Genomic DNA, 25,432 nt, shown 5'->3' with positions numbered 1-25,432 from the left:
AGAGGTCAGCAGAGTAGGTCTGTGTTCTTCAGGCTGTAATAAAAATAGGTGGACCTTCAAGTTTACTTTAGTGTTTATCAGTGTATTTGGAGAAATTTGATCCAGCTCAAAACTCCACTGAACACAGTTAGCTATAAGTGTTAATACTGTACAGGATACATGTTTTGTAATGCTTTCCATAACTTGGGTCAGTGTGTGTTGTGGGATCTGTTGGCAGCATTTCCTTACCTTTATTTCAATATTTTAGTTGTAACTTGGCTGATATTTCATAAATATGAGTATATATCTAGTTTGCAAGGATATATTCTTGTCCAAGTGTTCTCTTGTATTATATGTAGCAAGTAGTCTGTTCTGTAGCCCTCTCTAGTTCTTACTCTCTTTTCATTTTTAATTTGGTCTTTCTCCTTCGTTCTTAAACGCTTTGCCAGCCTAATGCCAAGAAGTCCACGGGTGGGGGGTTTTTTGTTTGTGGGGTTTTTTTGTGTTTTTTATTTTTGGTGGGGGAGTGTGTTCAGTTACCAATTATAATTAGGTGTAAAACAGACTTTTTGAAAAAGGGAAAAGTCAATATATAGATGCAACTAGACACTTCCTCTTTCATGTTTGGGAAGTGAAAATATCTGGCTGCTGTTTTAAATCTGACCCCAGTCCTAGTTGTACAAACTGGTCTGCCTCACAGAACATGAAACCACCCTGCACCCTGAAGGTCAAAATCATGGATTTTTTTGTATGATTCACTGTAAGCTTGGTATAAATTATTTCAAATGTGCTGTATTTCTCAACACTGTAAAATATAACTGTTACTGTGGTTTAGTGAGTTTCTGTGCTGACTTAAAAATTATGCATGGTGCTTTTCTCAGATGTTTTAACGTCATGGATTTTATTATTATAATATTAGAGCTATAGAAATAGGGATGTTTTGTGTTTGCTGGTAGCTAATTGTGTAACAGATTTCTGTGTTTCTGTAAAGCAAAAGAACTACTTTAAAAACAAAAGACTTCCAAAAACCCAAACATATCCCACCCAAATAGACCAGATTTTATTTAAACAAGGCTTTTTTTTTGTTTTCTCTAGTCATTAATTTACTCTTGAGAGGAAACACTCGTCAGTGTTTGGTTTTCGTTAGAATGTGAAATCAGGAGTTTTTTTTCCCCGAACGGGAGAAAACATTAAGATACTTGAGATGCATCAAGGATAGAGGCATCTTAGCTGGAGCAGAAGCTGATGTACAGCAGCAGAAATGGGTAATTCTGAGACGATGAATGCTAGATTGGGAAACTTGTACATTGATGAAAACTATTGTCCATGTGTCATTAGCTACCAAGTATTCCTGTTGAGAGGCAGGTTGTAAAATTTGGAGTACCAGCAACCTCTGTAGACTTTCAATTTGCTTTGTAGTATCTTTATAGTATCTACGTACAAATTTAATTTAGGTAAATTTTTGAAGAGTGTCTTCCACAGTGGAGAAGAGCAAAGGAAACCTGTCTGGAAGCTGTGTGAAGAGGGTGATCTTTACAAATCACCAAAGAGTCCTTAGCAATCAGACCTCTTAGTTTGAGTGAGGAATGTACCAAACACATTGATTACATTCTGGATGGAATCAATGTATTCATATAGAGCAAGAGACTGACTTCCAAGGACAGCTTATCTTCACAGTGTATTACATTATAGCAGAGAGCACTTGGCAGTTGGGGTGGGTGCACACACATGTAGAAAGGAAGCTGCAGCCTTTGGATTTGTTGATGTTGGACAGGAATGACAATTGCAGCACCTAGTTTAGTCTCCCGAACATTGTCAGCTATGCTGTCAATGTAGCTTATAGAGAAAGGTTTCCCTCAAGCCCTCCTTGATGTCCCAGTTGGAATTCTGCTCTGAGTCACTGTCAGGAGGAGCCTGTTTTTCTGCAGAAGAACCAGGGGATGTCAGTTGGATACCCCCTTTTTTTACCCCCAAACCATCTTTTTTTTTTTTTAAACCCAGCTGAAATCACTGCGTGCAGTCTTCATGGAATTATACCTTTAAAATCACCTTTAAAATCATACCTTTAAAATGAAACTTATGCAGGATGGCACTTTGAGGTGTTCCTCTTAGTATAAACACAGGATCTGTGTTGGCTACCAAAATCTGTCAGGAAGATTTAGATCTTGGATGGTTATATCTATAAGCCTGGTGAATACTCTCCCTCTCAGAGACAGACCTGTTGTCCACCTGTATCATAACTGAACCAGTGGAAATCAATTCAGCTAGATTCTCATTTGCTGCCAGGAAGTGTCTGACAAGGTCTTTGCATGTGCTTCACCTCCATTTGTGAGATTTTTAGGAACCACTAAGGTATAGTGAAGGTTGGAATGAAGAGTTACACTGCTGAGCTGAATTACTGCAGGTGTTGGTCTAGGGATGCAGAAATATTGCTAGTGCTCATACCTGGCTCTCATCACCTACCTAAATCTTTTGCCAAAGATGTTACCTGGATTCAAACTTCAGCTTGTGCCTCTGCGGTCTGTTTTGTGTACTGGTCTTCAGTGGTGACTGTATGTGAGTAATAACACTTAGGAGCTCTCAGGATAGCTGTCCATCTAGAAATGGGGCAAGGGGCTGAGCAGGGAAGAAACTACACCTGCGGCCTGTAGCTGTGCTTGGGAAATCCTGTCAAAAAGCCCATCTCTGGCCTTCTGCAGGCGATACAGAGATTCAGAAAAAAGCTCCACCACTGGTGTTGTGTCCACCAGGTGCTGTGATACCACTGCGATAGCAGGACAGTTGGGGGATGCCTGCAAGCCATGAGGTGCTCTGTGTGGAGGATGTGTCTCTGATACTTTTCCTGGTCCCATCAATATGCCTGGACTAGTGTAGGAGGCGAACTGGCAAGTCAGCAGTAAACTTTCATTGCAAGTGGGACTCCCTAGATTGGCTTTTGGGACAAGCAGCACTGTGGTGAGTTGGAAATACTGCATCTGTGCACGTGTGGACTGTTGGCGTTCTTAGTGATGCTTCCCAGCCCAAAATGGTGCTGACGGGGGTTATTGTGGTTTTGGATGGATAGCATAGGTCCTCTGCTCTGGGGTGTCTGTGGGATCATCACTGTCTCCAAAAGCATCCTGGAGCCATGACAGGGCCAAAAGTGGAGTGTAAAAGCTCTTCTGAGCTCCAGCGTGTGTGCTGCTCTGAGGCCTGCTCTGCTGGGTGTTCTGCTGAATACCAGCTCACCTCTTTGAAGGCAGAAACCGATGCCTTCTGTAGACCAAGGTCTACATTATGTTGGTCACTTTTTCCAAACTGAATCCAATGACTGGGTAATTAAATTGCTGTGTAACAAAACAGCTAACAGCCTGGTGTCATTAATCTACCTGTTTTTACATGGAGCCTAGACCTATTACAAGTTCTGTGCTTAAAAGTAAGAAGCCTTAGCTTTTACAGAGAAAAGTTACCAACGCTCAGCCCTGGTAGCTAAAAGGCTTAGCCTTCTTAACCTGCCAAAAATATCTCATTAGTCTTCCCACATTGCTCTGGTAACTGTTTATTGTTTGTGGACTACAGGGCTTCCTCAGGATCTGGGTTCTTCCAAAGATTGCTAAAAGAGCATTGCTAGCTGTGGGAATGAGGAGGGCGTTCAGTGGGAGTGGGGCAATGTCCAACGTGCGCACAGCGTACTCCTGAACCCTCACTGCAAATGTTAGCAGGACAGGTGCATAATCACCTTGTTGAATATACAATTGAAATAACTAAGTGCTGTTGAACTTTATGGCTTTTAGCTCCTTCAGCCAATTCGGGCTCCTCTTGAGCCTTTGTGTTGGAAAGGAAGGGCTGCTGCATTCTTGCAGAGTGTTTGGCTGTGTTGCAACAAACCTGGTTACTGATGCCCAGGCATACGTTGATTGATGCACAGATCAAATGACTGTTGGGAGTGGCTTTTGGGGTGACGTCCCATGTAGAATGATGTCAGCAAAAGATTTTTAAAAATTCAGGTGTGGCATAATCTGCCAATTAAACTGATTAGTGCTCTGGCTGAGTCCTGAGAAGGAGCTCTGGCTCTAGAGCCCCGCTTACTGAAGTATTTTAGTTAGTGCCTTTGTCTCACCTTGTACTAGACTTTTACCTACTACCTTCATTGCAGCTAGCTGTAAATTGTGGTAGGATATCATACCAAGGGCTATGTGCTAGCTCTCTTGCTATCTGAGGAAATCTGCTACCAGCTCACAAATGTCCCTGACCGCTTGGAAGCTGTGATTCTGGAAAAGGTCCTGCGACTCCCGTGAGATCGAGATGGAGTGCCTCGCTGCTCTGTTGGCAGAAGTGAAAGCTAGCCAGGAGGCGATGCAGGCTGCACAGAAGGAGCTAAAGCATGACGTGGAAACATCTCAAAAGGAAATTAGAACAGCGTTAGCACTGCAGAGGAGCCAGCAACAGGTGAAAGAAGATCTCAAAGCAGAGGTGAAGTCCAGTCACTTGGATATAAGAGCTGTGCTTGAGGAAATCCAGCGAGTAAGAGAAGAAATGGAAGCTCGATTAAATACTCAGGCTGATCTGGTCTTACTGATCAAAGAAGTGAGCACCAATTTAACATGTGTAGACAAGGCTTTCCAGAAAATGGAGGAGAGGCAGAAAGTTTTTACCAGCCTGCATCTTCCTACAAGAGAAAATGTTGAGCAAGGATTTTTCTTTGAAAAATGCTTACACAAGACACACATGGGTTTTGAAAAACCTATGGAAGCTAACAGTTTGGATGAGAAATGTGAAAAGAAGGTGCTTAGGGGTAAGACAATGGTGACTGCAAAAGTGTGGGGAGAGAAGTGAGGTTGTTCCTACTTGTGCTTGTCAAGTAGTTTTGTTTGGGCTATTTGGAATGCTCTTAAGAAATGTAACTTTTTTAGAAATTTAATCTCTTGCTTACAGAAAAGAATTTCTAGCTAACATAAACATTACTACACAGGCCTTCCTAGTACATGATAAGCAAAGGAAGGCTTTGATTTGGCTCTGCAAACCAAAAAGTGGGTGATATATGTTTCATCAGGTAATCCAGCAACAGCGCACAAGATGGAGAGGCTCAGGAAACCAGCAGTACCAGGCAAGTTCTGAGATAGCCAGTCAGTCAAGTACTGGGCCATACCTCAGTGTTTAAACATAACTTTATGGAACACACCCTAATGTACAGACAGTTGTGTATTTCTTGCTTCTGAACACCTATTAACTACAGAAGCTATGTATGGAAAACAGTTTGCTTGATGGAAAAGCTTGGGATGGGTCTAATATTCTCCCCAAAGACCTGGATTCCGCAGCTGCCATCCATGCAGCAACTGCAGAGGGAGTGGGAGGATCGCTGGACCTTTTCCAAGGTCATGGGGTATTCTTTTTGCCAACGACATTATGAATCTTTTGTGAGTGATTCAATGATCACAAGGCTCAGTCTTTGCAAAATCACTGTTAGCGTGGGGAGGTGGGGGGTGTTTGTTTTTGTTGGTTTGGTTTGGTTTTTTTACTGGTATGAAGAAGGATAGGACCTTAGATGGTAATTCTGTCCAGTTACTGTGCTACAAACAGTACTTGAGAATCTGATTTCTAGTCTTCTGAAATGGAGCATTTCAACTAGATTGGGTGCAGTGTTTTTGAGCCTGTTGGAGCGGAGTCCAGAACCTAACTTAAGGGTGGAAATTGTTCTGCTTCAGAAGTCTGACTGTGTAAAGGTGGCAAGTAAAAAGGCCAAAGTGAGAAGGGCTTGGGCTGGTAACCAATACTGTCTTTAAATTAGAGTCCATCACTGATGTGTTGTATCAGTAATTAGACTCATGATGCTTTTGTTTTAATGAAAGCATGGCTTTTGTTTTGACATCACAGCATGCCTTCTACAGAAATCTGGAAACAATCTGTCACTGCCCAGAGGTACATAGGCCATAAATAAGCACTGGAGTGTCGCTGGTGTTAATCTGTAGAGGCAGTTCATGCTACAGAGGGTTCATGCTAGCAGAGTAATGCTTTTCAACATTTGAAGTGGCTGGTATAGCACACATCTGTGATAAAATTGCCGACAGGAATGTCACTGAATTTCTCTAGTGCATCTTTTTTTTGTTACACTTTTTTTAGTATAGTATCCAGGGTTGGCTTGGTTGGATGTTTGAATGAGCTTCTAGGAAAAGACTTGATAGTCTGGGCACCACGATAAAAGCAATGGTGTGAAACTGGCAAACTGATAAGGCTGGCTGAACTCTGGAAATGGTAGATATCTGGAGTCTTGTGTCATTTGTGGTTAGCTGTTGTATCACTGTATTTAAATGAAATAACTATGTTAGGTAACAGTATGTGATGTAGTTTTTTCCCAGAATAAAAATTGTCTGCAAACATTTGTTCAGGTTTAATGCAGCTCTGTCAGCATCCTACAAATGGATGTAACAGTCATTTCATATAGTTAATTAAATGACGTTAACATCTGTATCAGTGAATTAACCCAGTACCCTTAAATCAAGAAGAGTGCTCTAGTTCTTTGTTTATTTTAAGTGGAGCATTCAGGAAGGGCGGTGGAACCTATGAGAGAGTAGGAGTATGTGAGCCAGTAGGGCAGGGAAGGACTGGCTGTACATGTTTATTCTCTAGTCTCTGCTATTTTTTTTTTTCCTCTCCCCTTGATTATTGTCTCTTGTGATTTTTGAAGGAGCTTCAGAAGGTAACCAATATTTTCCTAAACACAGTATTCTCCATAAGATTGCTGGAAATCTGACATGATTGCTCTCAAATGTGAACTGTCATTCATTTAAAGAGGTCTTCTCACAGGACATCGTGATGTCTGCACTGCGAGAAAAGAACTGGTCCCATTAGTTAAAATGGTGGTAAAAATAAGCTAACTAGAACTGGCAGCCAAGCTTGATCTTCCGTTGCCCTACAGATTTGTATTTTGATTTGGGTTATCATGTTGATATACCTTTTAACAGCTCTACTATTAAACTGCAAGACGGTATGTTTCTAAGTGAAAAAAATATACTCTTTAACAGTCAGCATCTCTGAGCAGAAGCATAGTGAAATCTCCAAGAATACAAGAGCATCTGAACATGACAAAGCAATACGCTGACAATTCTCTAACTATGAGGGATGACAGAAAATCCTGCCTAGAGAGGATTTATTTGGAAAATTAATAGGCTCAGGAGGCACTTTATACTTGGCTCAGTAAGAGAGGCACAGAGGACATTGGTATTTTGAACAGGAAACTTGTTTTCAAATGCTTTGAAAACAAGTGAAGGCTGTGCAAGACTGATGCATTAATGCAATAGTTGATGTGTCAGACTAACGTTAACTGAGAATCAAAGCTTTTGTTATGAATACTGTCTAGTTGTGTGATTGAACCTTGCACTGCTAGGACTATTCCAGAGTCACTTGACAACCTTCAAACCAGGTGCTTGGCCTTCAGAAAGGATTCATGAGCAACTACTTCTATTTGGTTAGTTTGTCCCATGTTTTTTCTGCATGTTCCTATTTTTCTTTTCTCCAAATCTCACCTCTCAGGTTTTTTCACTTTATCTTGAAGAAATCTTGTTAAGTTGAAACTGTACAAAGTAATATGCTTAGATGTCTTTGTTAAATTGCCAAGGGATATTTAGGTATTGCATCAGCCTTTTATTGCAAAAGTGTTTGCTCGTTCCCCATGTGATCAAATGGGGAAGACTGGCCCTATCTGCACAGCAGTACTGTACTCCCTTTCCAGTCTGAAGGCAGCAGAGAAACCTGTAACCGCCGCAGTGTTTACGAGTCAAGCCTGGATTATGTAATGCGGCTTCCTCTGACATGAGATGATTGTGTACTGTGATGGCATTGGGGTTGCAACATGACTAGGAATATTTAATCAACGATGTAATTCTTGGACCATGAATAGTGGCAGGGCAAACTTGAAATATATTACATTTTAGAGCATTTTTTAAAGTCTCATCCTTGTGACTGAACTTGCTGACACTAAGAAATGCTGCAAGACCTCTAGTTAATAAAGCTCAGACCTGAGCTGCAGAGAGGGGAGTTTTTGCAATGAAAATTTTAAAAAGAAGAAAAACACCAAGTAAATGTAGGGAAAATGGTTTTGTATTCAGCAATACTTTAGTGCAGAAAATACGAAATCCACGTTACAAACAGAAACGGTCAACTCTTATGTTAGAAATAAGTTACTGGATAGGTAGGATGACAGAGATCTTGGATTTTATGAAAATATTTATTCAAAGCACAGTGTGAAGAGTATGCTGAAAAGTAAGCCGCAGAATACATGAAGGTAAGGATGAAGTGCAAAACGAGGTTATGGTGCTAGAAATTAACCTGGCAGATGATAGTGTCTGCTCTGCAGTGCTACTGAAATAACCCTTTGCACCTGTCTTAAGTTTTGGTGAGATGTCAGCATAAAGTGCATATTGTAAGTTGTTGTTGTTGTTTTAGTTGACAAGGGCAAGCAGCGGAGTCCCAGGAGCTCATGCATACAGACTCAAGCCTCCACAGATCTGCATTCGCCTGGCACAAAAACAGCTGAGTTGACACAGTACAAAACAAAATGTGAGACCCAAAGTGGAATCATCCTGCAGCTGAAAAAATTCCTGACAAGCAGTAACCAGAAGTTTGAAGCGTTAACAGTTGTGATCCAGCACCTGCAGTCTGAGGTAAAAACTTGAGCTAATCGATTTTTGGCTTTAACTTGTTGCAGTCTTCTCAACAAGGGCTTCTGAAAATATTAATATACTGATACATAACACCTGTGTTTTCATTCCAGTGATTTCTGTTTCCCTGTGGAGGCAGCAGTAAACCTGCTCCTGGCATCAGTTGGATAGAAAAAATAAAAACCCTGACACTGAGTTTTATGGCCTCTTTGCAGCTTCACATCCTTTTTAGAAGAGAGGTTTTTAAACGTTTGTAATCAGAGAATCCTTCAGGGTTGAGTACCTTTCCAAGTATATACTTCAAGTTCTGCCCTTGTAGGAAGGATTAGTTTCAACAGATAATTGGCATGACCCTGCTTTATTATCTGACATTGGATAGAAGAGTATATAAGGGGTAGATATGGTTTTGAGCTATTCAGAATAAAGTATGAGTTGTTATGGTTATATTTATTGAATCCTGCATTATTGGTGGTGTCTTAAAATTATCAACACTTCATTAAAAAAAAATGCACCTGTAATTTAGAGTGGAATTAAACTGATGTGGTTTAATGTTTATTTGTTCTAGTCTGTTTGACATACATAATGACCTAATCAGTTTGATATTACACTAGAAACTTTTGGTCTGCTCTGAAAACTTCTGAGAGAAGAAAAATCTGAAGTTAAGGAAATTATAACAGTTATGGCTTTACGCTGCAACAGTTGATGCAGGCTTTAATAGAAGTTTCTCTTGCATTTATAAAGAATGTTCCAAGATTGGTATCAATTTTATTTCAGCTGTTTCGATGTGCAGTGATTTCATAGTCTGGTATACAAAAAAAGCACTGACTTGTCTTAGTATGCTGCCAGAAAGGTAACATTCTCTTCTTGTGCTATATCTTCTGATTGCTTGCATTTCATCTATGAATACTGCATTTAAGTCCAAGGCTGGTTCAACTCAGTAAGAGCAGTGGCTCTTAGCCAGTTTTCTGGGTTTGGTTTGGTTGGGTTTTTTAAACTCTTGATTGGAACACCTTTCTCTGCTAAGGAACTAGTTTAAGATTTTCAAAGCAATTTGATACAGGATTTTTGGATGCCTGTCATCTAATATGAAATTGTGAAATTTATACGTGAAATTCTCACTGCTAAACTCCTGTGTAATCTTCTAATTACTGTATAATAAGCACCTTGATTTTTGGTAACTTTTATAATTAAATGTCTTGGGCTAGTTTCTTCTCTCAAATATGTTGTATTGCAACTTTTTAAAATTCAGGAATACTTTTATCAATGTAATATTTAATGAGAAGCCGCCTGTCATACATCTTTGCTTCTTCCAGGCTATTTTACAGGCCACTGAGTCTAAACATATATATATATTTTTTTTAAGAATAATGGGAATGGTTATTTAAAAAAAAAAAAGGAAAAAAAAAAAATGTTGAAAATGGAGGGAAGCGAGAACTGTTTGTTGGAAACTAGTATTTTGCTCCTTCCTCCTCCTCATTATTCTTTTGCAGATGGAAAGAAAAAAAATTTTATTTCTATTAAATTGTATAAAATGAGTAATCTTAGAGACTTAAGTCTAAGCACATGAAACTGGGCTACATATGACATTGACGTACTTTCATACCAGTTATTGGTATTGAGGTTGTTCTCTCCTTTCCCAGGATAAGATAATGCTTGGTGAACAGTGTACTTACCATAAGGGTGAGAAGGACTCCTGTGCCCTGGCTGGTGTAAGGAATACTCAGAATTTGGTAGTTAACTGAGGGAAACATCCTGTAGGATTTCTGTGTTTTAGGGAACACTGTGAAGAGTTGTTTTGGTTTTGTGGTTTGTTTCAGTTTTGTTTGTTGGTTTGGGTTTTTGGGTTTTTTGGGTTTTGTTTTGGTTTTTTCCTTTCTGGTGAGGTGTGGAGTCTGGTATAGCTAACTTAATCTCAACAGGCCATATGTTTATTTTTCTGAAGTATCTCTTGGGGACCTGTTTGATACAGTTTTCAAACTCTTGGGTAAACTCGGGGAGGAACTTGGAGTTAGGTTGTAGCTCATAAGGCAGGGGCTCATAGCTTAACTACTGCAGAGCCAACTGAAAGTAGCTTCAGCTTTTCTGGTTTAAAAAAAAAAAATCATGCTTAGCTGATTACATGAAGAACAAAGCTGTGCTTCCATTCCTCCCAGTAGAGCAAGTGTGAAGTGACACGATGCAGTGCAAGCTGATCAAACAGCTTGCTGGAACCAGAGGAAGGTCCTGCTCTGCGCTCCTCTGGTGCTGGTCTGTCCCTGCAGAAGGCTGATTCAGCTTGCAACTACCAGAAAGCTAACCCAGCCAAAGAGAGAGCATTTCTTTGCCAGATTAGCAACGTGGACAGTCCTAATGCGTGGTCAGAGCCAGCGTGAGGGTGAGACAGGGTCGAGGACAGGCTGCCTGGCCAAATGGAGAAAAGAGCAGGAGTGGCTGTTAGGTCACTTTGAGGCTGTGCAGCCTGGCCCGAGCCTCTTGGCAAAACCTGCCCAGCCTCTCCTGCCTTCCCTGCAAAGCTGAAGTTACTGGGAGGTGATTCAGCTGTTGGGTTTGTTGGGGTTTGCTTTCCTTTTTTTTTTTTCCAAGGGGTCCCAATGCATTTCTGCACAGAAGTTTAAAGTTGCTTCTTATGAGCTCATTTGAAATGGGATATAGCTGCAAACAAAACCAGGACTTGCTGGCAATGACTTCTGTTGAAAGTCAGCCCATCTGGAGTGAAGTTGAAAGGCTGCTGTTGAGGGGTTAAATGAGATTGAGCAATGCTGCTGTGCTGTTTCTGGCTGAGCAGGAATCTGTCAAAACTCTGCCTGAGCTCAAACCTGTTTGTTGCAAGTGTTATCTCGGAGCTGTCAGTATTAACAGCTGGCTCTGATAATACCTTCATACTCAAGCTATCAGGGTTTGTCCAGGAGGTTTCTATGCTTTACTACCTTTACCAAGACCCTTCTGAATTTAAAAATCCTAAAAACCCAATTTGTACCTCGCAGGAGCTACTATTGCACTGGGTTAATACCAGATGGAAACCCTGTTGGCATCCAGAATGCTTGATGGCAATGAACGGTGTGGCTGGCGAGAATGCCACGCTGTACCAAGTTTTTTCCATCATTAGGCAGCTGTATGTGCACTAGTGGTGTTAGAAACATGTGTCCAACTGCAGGCTAATCACAAAAGCAAGCTTAGTCTTTCTAGAGTACTGTGCTCCCCCGATCCCCTGGTAATTCCTGTGACTTCATAACTATTTTCCTGTTTAAGTTCAAACAAGAAAGGAAAAGTGGCAGTACAGAGGAAATGGTGAAATCAGCCATTTACAATAAGTGCATGAGGTGCCAAGGAAAGCCATCTTCTGTTAACCTTTAACTTCATTAAGCTCTGAAATTAGCACTACTGCATTTGAGTTGATCTTTAACTTCCCCTGGTATTCATTTTGCATATTAATTTTGAATTTATTTCTTGTCCCTTCAGTAACAGATGTATTCACAGATACGTGGCTTATAGCATGTCTGCAGTAAGTCAGGCCGTGGCTACCACTCCTGTGGCCCTGCCCTTTCTTACCTTGCCCTCGTGTCTGCACGGGCTGGTGCTTGCCTGGCCTTGAGGAGTCAGTTCAGGCATCCAGTCAGGAAGAAAAAAAATTATTATGGGTCTAGTTTTATAGGTCTGTCCATACCCAAAGTGTAATGGGTATGCCCCTGCGCAGTGGTTCACTGCGGGAAGGAGTGGGAGTGAAGAACCACCAGTGCTGGGGTGGAGTGGGGTGGGAACGTGTGCCCGAGAGGGCTGCAGCTGTGGGTAGGAGCCAGGTGCTCCCCTGGGAAGGAAAATCCCAAACTCGGATTGTTTTAGTGATGTCTTGCAATAGTACATCACCAGCTGATGAGATTGCGACCGTGGGGACTCCAGCGTGAGCTGCTACCTCTCGCCTCCTGAGAGGTGCTCAGCCCCTTCCCCTGCCTCAGGGCTGCCCCTGCGAGGCTGCCCAGGCGCTGCAGCTGGGGTGCTGGAACCTCTTAACTCACCGCCATGTATAAACTCTTCCATGTTTGGGGGTGGAGGGTGTTTGTTTTAGCAGCACAGTACTAGCTTGGTTTTGAATCTGGTTTTGACTGTTTAAGGGATATTTAGCTTTTGAGTGAAAAGGTGACATATTGTTAGTGACTTGAAAGGCTTTATGACTGTTCAAAGTGTGAATTAACAAATATTACCTTTTTCATCCTCATTTTAATGCATAAATTGCCACATTTAGAACTAATCAGGCTGTTTAAAAAAACTCCAGGTGGTAAAATATTTAGTTACTATAGACACCCATTTCTGTTCTTCTAGTTTAATAAATGAATCTGAGTGTTTCAAGAGCTCTCAACAGATTCTGCTGTAGAAATGAGTTTCAGATTTGTGTCTGTGCCACAGGGTGCTACAGAGATGAACAGAAACTAAATTTCACTGTTGTGCTTCTCTTGGTATGGTTACAGGAAGACTGGTATTTACAGTTCAGACTTTACTTGGGAATGACTGTGGTGACATCTTCAAGAAGTTTCCTGCATAGAGGGAAATGCCATTTGAGAGGCTATAGAGCCTTGACAATAAGATGTGGATACCACTAATTGTGGATGTAACACAGGAAGCAACATAAGTAATATGCTAGAAATTTGTGGCTGAAACAGGCTTCAGTTTTTCTAGGTGGAAATAGAAATGAACCATTAGTATATGAGCTACTATAACTGGCATTTCCTGACATGTGGATGACTATGAGTCGAGATACTAGTTTTCTTGGGAACTTCTTAGCACTTGAAAGAGGTTTTTTTCCATCTTGGAATACGTGGACACATGTATCAGAAAAATTTGTCCTGGCCTTTGTGGAAGTTCAGCAGAAAATGTTTGTATTTATCAAATGAGAAATGCATATCTAGCTTAAGGAGCAGAAGTACACATTGCATCACTAAACCCAAAACCATTTATTGTAAAAGGAAGAGTTTTGGAACAGTCATATTTTTGGCCTATAAATCCAAAATATATTGGCAGGCTTATTGTTTAGAGCAGCTGTCTTTAAGTTAAATTTATAGTTTTCATTTTCTAGAACCTAACATCAAACTTGGCTGGTTCTCATTAGGATTTTCATCCAAAGTGTACTTATGCTCTTTCAATCTGGCTTCCCAAAATACAGACATAACTTTTTACAAGAGAGAATAAGGATATTGAATTTAAATAATTCTGGTGTTTCTTCAGATTTAAAAAAAAAAAAGTCACTTAGAAGTCAAAAGATAATATCTTGAATTTGAGGAATTCAAATATTTTCTGTTCAGTAAGGGAGCGTATTTGAGTAATAACACAGTAGCTTCCCCCTGTAAAGCAAACCTAGGCTCTAGCAGTTTGCATCTGACAGGTAGCTGTTGGAAAGCAAGGAAGTTTTCAAATTACTCTCAAGGTCCCTGTAACATGTGGCTGCTGATGGACAAGAATATTTTTGGCAGCAGGTTGAAGATTTGTGAGCTCTAACATCCAGAAAAAGATTTTAATCCATTAATAACTGTGAGACTAGGCTCTGGTGGAAATAACTTTTTAGAAGATGCCTAGGTTAAGCAATTTATGAGTTCATCTGGGTATTCAGATGCCTGGGTTCATCTGGGTATTCAGAATGGGTTACAGCTGGAGAGAATCAGGAGTCCTGTCCTGTAGCTCCTCCTAGCAAAAGGTCTCTTGAGAAAAGACATCTTTGACTGAAAAAAACCTGGTGTTCCAGGCAACCAGTGTTGCTTTCCATAAAGAAGTTGATTCTCATTACTACCTTGTTATTTCTCCTGATTTTTTTCTTCAGGAAGATGCAGAATTAATGACAGTAGCAAACTAGATGTATCTGTTACAAAATCAAAACTAAAGGGAGCAGTTAGTGGAAGAAAGAAAATAATGTATTTGCTTCTTGTTTCCCTCTTTTGTTTTGTACTGCCTTTTCAGATGAAATTGTAAACAGCCTTAAAAATGGAATGACATAAAGAAAATATTGTGCTCAAGCACAGCGTCTCATTCTAACATTTCAAAGAACTTTGTGAAGATAATTGTGATTTTACAGACATGAGAACTTAAGTTGTGACAGTATAACTTGTCAAAGCTGCAGGGTATCTGATGGAGACTTTGTGTCATACTCAGATGAGATGAACTGAGACAAAAAACTTCAGAAGGTATGGAGAAATACGTAATTGCTTAAATAAGGTAAACTTTTTTTTATGAGATCAGAATTTTTACAGGGAAGGAAGGAATCATTCAGTGTGACAAGTGAAAACTAGTATTGGAGTTCAGAAACCCTGTAGAGTAGAAAGCAGCTGTTACAGAGAAGTAAGGTTAAATAGCCCATATTACTCCATCTGGACCTAACTTTGCAAAGCTATTGCATGGTAGTGGACATCACTTCTAAATGGGAAAACAAAGATCCCATGTGAGCATAAGATCCCATGTAAAGCTTGTGAAAGCATAAAGAGCTTGCAAGTATATTATGTGTTAAATATTAAGTGACTCATAGGAATCCTGTTTGGCTGGTTCTCTGCTTTAGTGTTTCACACACTAAACATCAGGGAATAAACATCTGATTCTCCATAAATGTATCTAGCAATGGGGAGAAGTAAAATATTAGAAATTACAGTGAGTTTCTATCAGCTAATCATGTTAAGTGTTGTATTCTGAGGCTTAATTGTATTCTGTTTGAGGTAATAAGTAATTGTATTCAGTTTGAAGTTATAAGTCAAGGTGAAAACTGATTGCGTATTTCATTTGGTAACAAGGTAATGCATAACACTAACAAGGCCAAGAGTGATTTGGAAGTAGTTATTTCACTGTATATTTATTGATTTGAGATGGTTAATGACATTTTCACTTTATTGCAGTAATAGTCTGCTGCTCCCTTCAAAAATATACATGGAGCAGAGGGTGTAAATCTGGTTTGTTGTGCCACTTCTTTGGCTCATTTCTTTAGCTTGCTTTTGCATCTGAGTGATGTGAAAGAAAAAATTCAAGGGTTTTTTTTAAGTGGGGTAGGGGGCAGGTGAGTTTAAAAAAAATTTCATTTCTAAAATTGCTGACTTTAATTAGAAGATTTATTTAGAGGATTGGGTTTTGCCAGTAAAGAAGGAACAGGGACTGGTAGAAATACTGTAGTATAAGGACCAAAATAAAGCAAATGTCATACTGCAAAGCGGATATGAATGGCTCTCTTGTTACCCCTTCTTAAGTACCTCCAGGCTGTAGCTGATGACACATGAGTGACTGGAGTTTATGCAAAGATGTGACTCAATTTCTACATTACAGCCAGTGATGATGCTCATCTTTTCATGACTGGTGCAGCACAAGGATGGAGTAGACTCCAATTTCTAATGCTTTGTCCGTAAAAGGAATATATCCTTGGATGAGAAAGAAAGGCTCATCCTGTATTGAGATCTGTTGACAACTGAGACTGCACCAGTGTTAAAAAATATTTAAATTATGATCCTTTCTTCCACACAAACTGAGTTCGTCTCTTGTAACGTCTAAGTACATGGCACAGAAATGCTTGCAAATAACCATAATTTATTATTATCTTTTTAAGAAGCTCAGCATTTCTATCCAAGTTTGATTTTTAGGAGTAAGTGCCTGTGGTTTGACAGCAAATGGCTTTCAAAAATCAGGCTTTCCTTTCCCAGAATAAAATTAATTTGGCCCTGTATATGACAATAAAACACATTTAAGTGCTTCCGTTCTTTGCTATGCTGATGAATTTCTGTTTTATGTGCTCTGAATAAATTTTATTTAGTCTGGTCTAATAAAATGCTTTTTTAAAAAGCATCACAATGTTTTTATATTTAACACTTAATGTTCTCCTCCTGTAAGTTTTGACTCTTGAAATTACTTGTTTACAAAGTATATTGCTGATAAAAGAAGAAGGCTGATCTACAGCCTTCCAGATCAGAGATGTTTCCATCTGCCAGTTGCTGCCCGTTGCGTGAGACTCGGAGCTGCCTGCCCGCATGCCGCGGAGTGCTTGGTACCAGCATCGTCTGGGCCTTTCTCCACCTTCTCTGGGCAGGGACCACATCGCATCCCAGCATTAAGAGGGGAACATTCCGGTATGGTCGCTATATGTTTGTGTCATGGGAAACGTCCCATGACATGACCTGATTCCCTGGGATATTTCAGGACCTAAAGTGGGTTGTGTCTGTTCCTTTGCAATGTACTAGTGCTTTGCAGTTTTCAGTTTGGGCAATGCATAAGACTTTTTCTGAACCTGTTAATGGATAGAAGATATAAGGCTTCACATGAGTACAATTTTGAGGAAGATCTGGAAACATTAATCTGAGGATGAAAAATTGAGTGAGAGGGTTTTGTTAAATCACGGAAGCTTGCTGAGAAGTTTGAAATGCCACAGAGCTCCTGGAGGTGATGATATGTTGCATGGGGTAGACTAGGTAACTGTGATAGGTAGCTTATCACATAGATATTAGTGTGACATAGCTGCTTGAAATTAAAAAAAACCAAACAAACCAACCTTCCATATTTTGATATATAAATGTGAACTTTTCAGGGTTGGTTCTTGTGAATTCTGCTTTCTTTAGTACAGCTCCAAAAGAGTACACGTTTTGTTTCCAGAAGAAGTGTAGTTGTTTAAAATGTGAACTGGGATGTGTGGATAACTACTGCCAGATGGGCGGTGTTAGCTTATTTGGATATGCATACTTCAAACCCATTGTCTGCCATGGTTTGCTCTTTGAAGGACTTGTAGCTCTTAACAGAGAGGAAGAACTTGCAAAAGGTGAATAGGGCTTTTCAGCCAGGCACAGCATATCTGTGGCTCTCAAAGCTTTGACTTGAAGGCAGAGCATGGGCCTCCCACACCAGGGCCACCCCACCTGGCCAGCAGCAGAACTGTGCTGGGAAACCTGAAACAGTTAGTCCAGCTAGTTGCATGTCCTCTCAAGGAAACAGAGTTGCCAGTTTGCCATAAAACTGCATGCGCCTGGATTTGGGATCTGCAAAGGAGCTGTGGGATGCTTGAGGAATATCCAGCTGTTCCAGCTTGAGAACTGCTCATAACCTGAGCTCTTGGAGGTATCTTGTGTCTCTCTTGTGAAGATTTGGTATAGGTTTGTAGCCAGGAGGGTTGGTTGCTTGCATGCTTGGTATAAGTACCTTTTTTGTTCATTCTGGGATGTGGACTTTTGTAGAGCTTCCCACTTTTAAAGCAGAGCGATGGAAACTGTTCAGCTGTTGATGCATCTTCACCCTCGTTTGTACCCAAAATGACCCTAGGCTGGTCTGTTTGAATCTCAAGCTGTAGCAAAAACAGCTGGTTGCCAGGAAAAATACTCTTTAAGCCTGTAACTGGGCTGCATAGCTGCCAGTAACACAGACATGAATGACAAATTTCATAATTTGTTCCATTCCTGACTTGGTCATTTTTGTCATCTTGAAACTGTCATGTTCTCCAACCCCCTACCTTGGACCTCTTCTTTTTCCATCCAGTTGTAGTGGGGCATACCTCACCTTCCCGAGTATCCTTGCTATGGGGCACACATCCCCCTGAACTCGCTTGTCAAATTTTCAAAACATGTGAAGGATTTTTAACTGCCTACTCTTTCAGAGAACAAGAAATGTCCAAGTCTCCTTCTTCATGCTGAGAATTTTTTTTGTAGCATCCAATAGCAGAGGTGCACCACCCCAATATTGCCTGTGGCAAAGCTTTTATCCCCAAACTCTGTTCTCGTTCCTTCCTGCAGCTTCCATGTTTATGGTAGGGGGAGTGTTTTGGCTAAAGTTCAACTGGATTGCTTGTGCACCTACTACTTTGAAATAAGAAAAATAGGTACCCAGTCATCCTACATGATCTTGGCATAAACTCATAAACAGAAATTGTGCCAGAAGATAGATAAATATAAAACCAGAAATGTGCCAGAAACAGCTTTAAATCAGTATGAAGACCCTCCTTGAGTCTCTGACAACTAAGCAAGGATGATCCCTATTGCCAGATTTATCTGGATAAATGAACAATGCCAAAATTGCTTGATCCTGTATGCTCCCACTTGGTTCTGCTCTTTCAATTTATGGTATTGATTTTTCAACTAGAATCTTGTAAAGCATAAACTAGAATGTTGCTCAATATTCCAGCCCAAAGCACATGCATACCTGTCCTTAAATTAAATACTGAAGATGGCCCTTACTGGATTATTCAAGTGGTCTTTGGTATTTTGCTGCACTTAAGATTTCGGGTCTTGGAAACTTTCATGTTTTCTTGGGGAGATCCCTGTACCTGGAGCTTCAGTTCTCTCAGAGAAAAGTGTGCTAAATTAACTGCTAGTCAGTCTGACTACTTCATGTGGCTGCTTAACCTTATGAGCAACTTATTAATCTTATTTTAGGCTGTCAGTCTCTATGGCTAGCTTTTTCTGAATATATTCTTTAACACAAGATGATGATAGAAGTCTGTCTGTCTGGATTTCTTGACTTGTGAAACTATGAATGGACAAACTGGAGGTTGAGACACAAGGTTAAACAGCACCAGTAAAAAGCAAAGGGGCTTAAGAGCAGCAGAAAGCAAGAAACATTTAACACTGCCGTACTATTTTTTTTTATACTATTTTATTTTGGGTTTTTAGTCTCAGCCTCTGTCAGTCCTGAGTATATTCTGATCTCATATGCCCTTTGCTCATCAAGTTGCTTTAACTAAAAACAAATACAAAATGTGTGGACCATGAAGCAGGCCTTTTGGAAACACTAACCAAAAACGTTAGCGTTTCCAAAGGGTCTGCAGCATGGTCCAGCTGCTAGGCTGAGGGGGGAAAATTTGAGATGTTTTACTAACAGAGTGGGCTGGAAGAAATCAGGTTCAAGGATGACTTCTTGAGAATTAGAATAAAGAATGAATATGAAAACCAAGGGGAGGGGGCACATTTAAAAAAAAAAAATAATCCCCTAAGTGTGTCTGTGCGCTAATTTAGTAGTGGACCAGGTTACTGTAAAAGCTTTGGAAAATCCCAGCAGGAGCCTGTAGCATGAAAAGTGCTTTGGTAGTTAACCTGCTTGCAGATCCACTACGTGGTTGTGTCCCAGCGTGCTAGGATGCGGCTCAAATAACTCACTGCAGCATCCACGTTTTCATCATTGGATGCTGTGTCTGTAGCGGAACTGGTGTTGAACAGGAGCGAGATGACTCATCTCTCCTTCCTGAGCAGGGAAGAGCAGGGCGAGTCCTTTCAATAACTGAGCTCTCTGCTCTCCTGAGAATTTACCGTGGAGGGTGAGGCGTGGTTTTCAATCTTAGCCTACTGTCACTGTAAAAAGCTTCTAAGTGCTTAATGTAAAACTGCAACACAACTACTTACTACCCCTACCAGTGTGTCAGTGTCCAAATAACTGTTAAGACTGCTTAAACTGTAGTGATTAAAAGGGGCTCTTTCCCATACAAGGTCAAAAATACAAATATGTCTAGTAAAAGGCTGGCCCTTTCTTCTAACCAGCCTTTTCAGCTGCAGAATAATGTCCTATAACTTGCAGCAGATGAGAGTTCATAGCATAAAAATTTCTCATTTTGATTAGTCTTGTGTCAGACCCTAATACATGACTGGTTTCTGGGTGCTCATTTGCTCTTTTTTTTTTTGAGTGGTGTATTTTACTGCTGTATTTGTTCTGCAGGCATGCAGTGAGTATTCCTTACCTTCGGGACAGGGTGCTCTTAACCGGGTGACCTGGCGAGCAAGTGCCGATGTTAGCCTGGGGTTAGGCTGCGGCGAGAGTGACTGGGGGCAAATGGGGAACCTGCTGTAAAGGTGAGGTTTTCCCTGGGGAAAACCAGGTGCAGGCGTGGCCCTGCCAGTGTGTGAACTCATCCACCGTGGTCCATTGTGTCATAGCTAATGGAAAAAGTCTAAGAGATTTTTGCGCCAGTCCATTACGACTGTTTTTTCTCTAATGTATCCTAGCTGAAGGAAAAGCATGCAAAGTGAGTTTCAAGCTCTTTGCGTGCACAGGGGCTATGAACGTAAGCCTGGGCATTGGCAGCAGCAAAGCTGCTGTGTCTGTGGCTCTCCCATTCAGCTAAGGCCTCCCGTGGCTTGTTTTTGCATCAACAGATTAAGTGTGAAAGCAGTGTATAGCGAGCTTGAAACGGCTAAAAATAAGCCCCATTATCTGCAGAGAAGGGCAGCGTTCCCTTCGCGATCCCGGCTGCCGTTTGAGCAAGCGGAGATCGATCGGTCTAATGTCTGGGGCTCGCCTTTCATAAAAGAAGGGCTGTGGCTTTAAGTAATCGCTGGCTGCTTGTGCCAATTGCAGAAGCTGCAGTATCTGCCGCTGTCGGGAGCGATCGGCGCGGAAGCAGGGTAACCTGCGGAGGCAAGGTCCAGCGTTGCCGCTCGGCCAGGGCCGCGCCAGCCGGGCTGGTGGTGGTGCCACCTGCGCGTCGCCTATGAGCGCCGGGGGGCCGAGCGGGGGGCTGCCGGAGCTGGAAGATGGGCTGCTCTAGCAGCAAACTGTGCCTCTATTCTCACTGTGCTGCAGCAAGGGTAATTAGTATTTGTTTCGCAGCGCTTTTCCGACGGCAGGGAGCTGGACGGGAGCTTGGCTGTGGGCAAGGTGGAAGTGCCCCGGCAGCGGGAAGCCAGCGCCTTGTCACCTCTGCAGTGCGGCCGTGGGCGCGAGGCGCCCGCTACCGAGCCGTGGAGCGGCGTGGCCGTGGCCGTGGCCGTGCCTGCGCTTCTCCCCAGTGTGCGGGTCTGGGGGCAGAGGGGCCTGGCCGGCTGCCTTCCCCTGGCTGAGGCGCAGCTCCTAGGCGAAGTGGGGAGATGGGTGCTTCTGCTTCTTTTGAGCACAGATTTGTTATGATTCTCTCACTTATAAGAAACATCATCTATCTTAATTTTAAGAATTGCAGTGGGGTGGGTTGTATTCAACTTTGAACAGGGCTGTGCCTTTCCTTCATGGAAGACTGAGCATTTAGCAAAGTTTTTGGTTCTATGTTTAAGTAAGCTTAAGATAAGTATTTAATGCATGCCTCTTTCACATATATACCGTACTTTTGTGCCCTTGACAGCTATCAGCTGATTTGTTCTGGAGGTTTATGTTGCTACACCCGTCATAAAATATATAATTAATTGCTGCAAAGGAGGATTTTAATTGCAGTGGTATCCTGGAAAAAGCTATTCTTTGTTTTAAAGTATAACTTCCTTAACAACTGAAGAACATCTGTGTATTTTGTAACAGCAGAACTGTTATCCTAAATGATTCATATCTTGGCTTCTTGCTCCTTCCTCTTGTTTTCCTACAGAACACACGTAAGTTAATTATTGGAAAGTGCCCTGCTCAGATCACTAGTAACCAAATGTTTGGTTTTTTGTTTTTTGTTTTTGTCTTTTTCCCTCTGCAGAGGGAGGAAGCACTGAAACAGCGTAAAGAGTTGTCTCAAGAACTAATTAACCTTCGAGGAGAACTAGGTAAGAATTTATTTTTGTGTTCTTCATGAGAACAGAAATGCAACAAAACAGATCTGCGGAAAGACAGATGCCCTGGTATTGTAATGGCAGTCATTTAATTCCCTGGCTGAATTCTACTCAGATGCTTTAATCGCTGCATTTCTCTGGAGCCCTGACAGCATGACCCCAGGTTCACCGAATTCCTGGCACTGATCAGACTGTGCCTAGCGGGGCCTCCTTGCAAAACATGTGTCTGACCAAAGCACTCACTTTCTTAAAAATGGGAGGATGGCTGACAGTATATATACTTGTGTTTGATCCCTACCTTATTTGTACGCTGTCTTCTAGAGATTTGCTGACAAAAATCCATAAACCTGTAAAATCTGCATTTTGCCTTAGTGGCTTGTAGGTGAATGAGTGTAAAATTAACAGAAGGAAATGCTATCAGGCTAATGAGATTGAATCTTTGAACTCATCCTAGTGGACAGCTATAATATGAAATTGAGCTATAATGTGCAGGGGCTGCTTTTGCTGACTTTAAAGCTTGATTTTAACTGCATTTAATGGTAACTTCATGTAATTTATTTGAACTCAAAGCAGAATCATCTTGTGGAGTGCAAAAAGGCACTGGATTGAAAATGGTAGCACTTGAAAGTGAAGCTAGCATCTCATAAAATCACACTTCCGTTATGATGAAGCCCCTTTAAAAAAGAAAAAAAAACTTTGAAAGCAGAGGTGATGTGTGGAGCAGTTTCAGATATGTCACTTATTATTGAAAAGTTGGAAATGTTTATTTTCACATGCTTTGGAAGTTGAGTGTTGTCTCAGCCAAACTCGTGTGTGAATGTAGGTCTTGTTACATGCAGGTGGTGCATTTAATGTTCAGATTTATTTTTTGGTCCTGATTAATAAGGCGGGCATTCCCTGACAACTACTCAGAGTTGTAAGCTTGATGGGGAGGGAGGGATCTTCCTGTCCCCCCAGCTGAAGCAACAGAGCACAGCTTCTCCACTTGTCACTATTACTGTCATCCAATTTAGAGGCTTATGTTAAAATGTAGCTTTCTGGGAGCTTTATTTGATGCTGCATAAAATTGTAAATGTGTGAATGGGGAGTATCACAAGCAGAGGAAGCCTTGCAGCCTAAATAGATAGACGAGAGTACCAAAGACACTGCAGAAATGTGTAGCATTTTCTTTCTTGGAAGCTCAGTACTAAAAAGCTGAGGTTTTTCTAGAGCTTGGTGCAGTCTAGTATCTGTCAAGCTGCATCTTTTAACCTTCCTAGTGATGAAGCACCTGGAATGCAGTTTTGCAGTTGTTTCAGGTGGGTCTCAGTAGGGGCTGGCTTTGAAAGAGCCTGGCCTTCCTCTGCCTTTGCATCCCTCTGTCCTGCCTTGTGCCAGCACTGCTGCCCAGCCAGCCACGCGCTGAGCCGTGCGGTGAGCTGCCTGGGGACCTAAGCCAGCTGAAAACTAGTGGCTTGAAGTGGTGTTTTGCCAAAGCTGTCTGGCCTGGCTCAGCATGTGGCTGAAGGAGCACTGATGCTGGAGCAGAGCAAGGGGAAGGAGCAGCAGGGTGGAGGGTTGTGTCCCCATCAGCTGCAGCCAGCACTTCCGTCATCCTAAAGTGACAACAACTAAACTAGAGTCTTAGTGTGGAAATGGGCTTCTTGCATTCCTACAAAGTTGTGTTATAAACATTACAAACTAGATTAATTTTTTTTATGTATATATGTGTGACTTTCTGGGTGAACCCATTTGTTTACCTTATGAAAATGACTTCAGAAGGATTGCTATTGGAACAAGAAAGTCTATTCTTCCATGTGCTTGCATCTTCAATATTGTTTTTCCTTTATCAACCTAGGTACTATGTTTGTCACTTATCAGGAGAGGGAAAATGCAGCTTAGACAGGCAGACAAAAAGCTAGCCAGCACTTTTGCCCAGTACCACTTTTGGGGTTTTTTTTGGTTGGTTGTTTTTTTTAAAACTTAGTTCTTCCTAAGGGTGCCTCACTCTTGAATGAGCTTCCCATAAACTTATTACCTTCCTGCTTTGATTAACAGCCTGCTGAGCTCATATGTGGAACTCCTGTTGCAAGAATATGGCATTCAGTAGGTTGATGACTAGAAAAAACGTCAAATGCAACTGAGCTTGATGGATCTGTGATGCCCGAGTGCACAGAGCTGTCAGCCAGCGATGCTGGCCGGCGGGCTGCTGGATGGGGTCGTTGGCCGTTCCCCTCGCGGAGCTGATCTTACTGGGTCAGCTCTGCAGGAGCATCTGAATGGCAGCCTCGGGCTCGCTTGCCTTTGTAAGGTTTCCAGACCATGGTTTCAGCGAAGCATTTATCTTCATGCCGCTCCTTTGTCTTAACCACATCACATGTCAAGCCTGTCTGTACTTCGCTCCTCAGCATGTAAAGGCAGTGGATTTAATCACAGAAATGAAAAACTACACAGGTCTTCAATTCTATCTAGCTTTTAAAAAGATTTGTTTTTCTAAAAAAAGTTAAATTAAACCAACCAGACCTCATTTGTTGACAAGGTGTGAGAAAAGCATTCTTGTAATGGTAGCTTTAGCTGAAAATAATCTGTTTAAATACACACCTGCTAATCAGCTTTCTGTTGCCACTGTTAAATGGATATAGCTGAACTTAAGATTTCCATAGGCTATTTTGACGCCAGTACTGCGAATTTTGATTCATGGTATGATCTAGGTGCAGATTGGCTCAGAAAGTTAAGTACAGTTTGAATCTTATTTTGGCCATGTGGCCATGTGTACATGTTTCATGGAGTCACAGCTGCCGTGTTTTCAATACACGTTGGTTTGCAGTTTGGAAACGGGCAGTCTAGGACGAGGAACCAGGTGTGCCCAGCTCGGTGTAGTCTGTGCCCTGCACATTGCTAAGTTTGAGAGGAATGGGAAGTCTCCTGCAGCTTGCGCCCTGCACAGGCTGGACTCCTCAATTTCTTGCTTTGAAGTTTAATTGTGTGTGCTCCCAAGCTCCTTGATTTACCTTGCAAAACCAAATTGGCTTGCTGTCAAATTGTCCGTTTTGCTGGGTTATTCTGTATGACCCTTTCTACCAAAATACCTTTTTGTTTAATGATTAAAACATGCATTACGATCACAGAACCTGCCTTTGGCAGCGACCGCGTGGCCGCACAGAGTGTGGGAAGGATGGTGACCAGACACTGCTTTCTGCTCTCAGTAGCTGGAAACACGGGTGAGGGTTAACAATGATGATGTGTTTGGCGACGGGCTTTTCCGAAGGAATTCAAATTCATTAACAGTTGGGTTCTGAACTTGGGTTTCCTTAAAATCTGCAGCCACAAAGACTAAACTTTGTGGTTTGAACATAAACACCTTGGACTAGGTACAGATGTCATGTTTGTCACCTC

The 25,432-nt window shown here is 41.6% G+C and overlaps 1 protein-coding gene across 3 annotated transcripts in view; it reads left to right on the top strand.

Moving 5' to 3' along the window:
• MTUS1 (microtubule associated scaffold protein 1) overlaps nucleotides 1-25,432 on the top strand; it is a 127,829-nt gene that overhangs the window by 89,249 nt on the left and 13,148 nt on the right. For all 3 annotated transcript variants that reach the window (XM_072862217.1, XM_072862216.1, XM_072862218.1), the window contains 2 exons: nucleotides 8,401-8,618; nucleotides 21,985-22,051. In XM_072862217.1, coding sequence (XP_072718318.1) covers nucleotides 8,401-8,618; nucleotides 21,985-22,051 — 285 coding nt within the window. The remainder of the gene's footprint in view (nucleotides 1-8,400; nucleotides 8,619-21,984; nucleotides 22,052-25,432) is intronic.

This window comes from Ciconia boyciana, chromosome 5, assembly GCF_034638445.1.
Source record: "Ciconia boyciana chromosome 5, ASM3463844v1, whole genome shotgun sequence".
Classification (NCBI taxonomy): domain Eukaryota; kingdom Metazoa; phylum Chordata; class Aves; order Ciconiiformes; family Ciconiidae; genus Ciconia; species Ciconia boyciana.
This window is presented reverse-complemented; position numbering and strand designations above follow the sequence as displayed.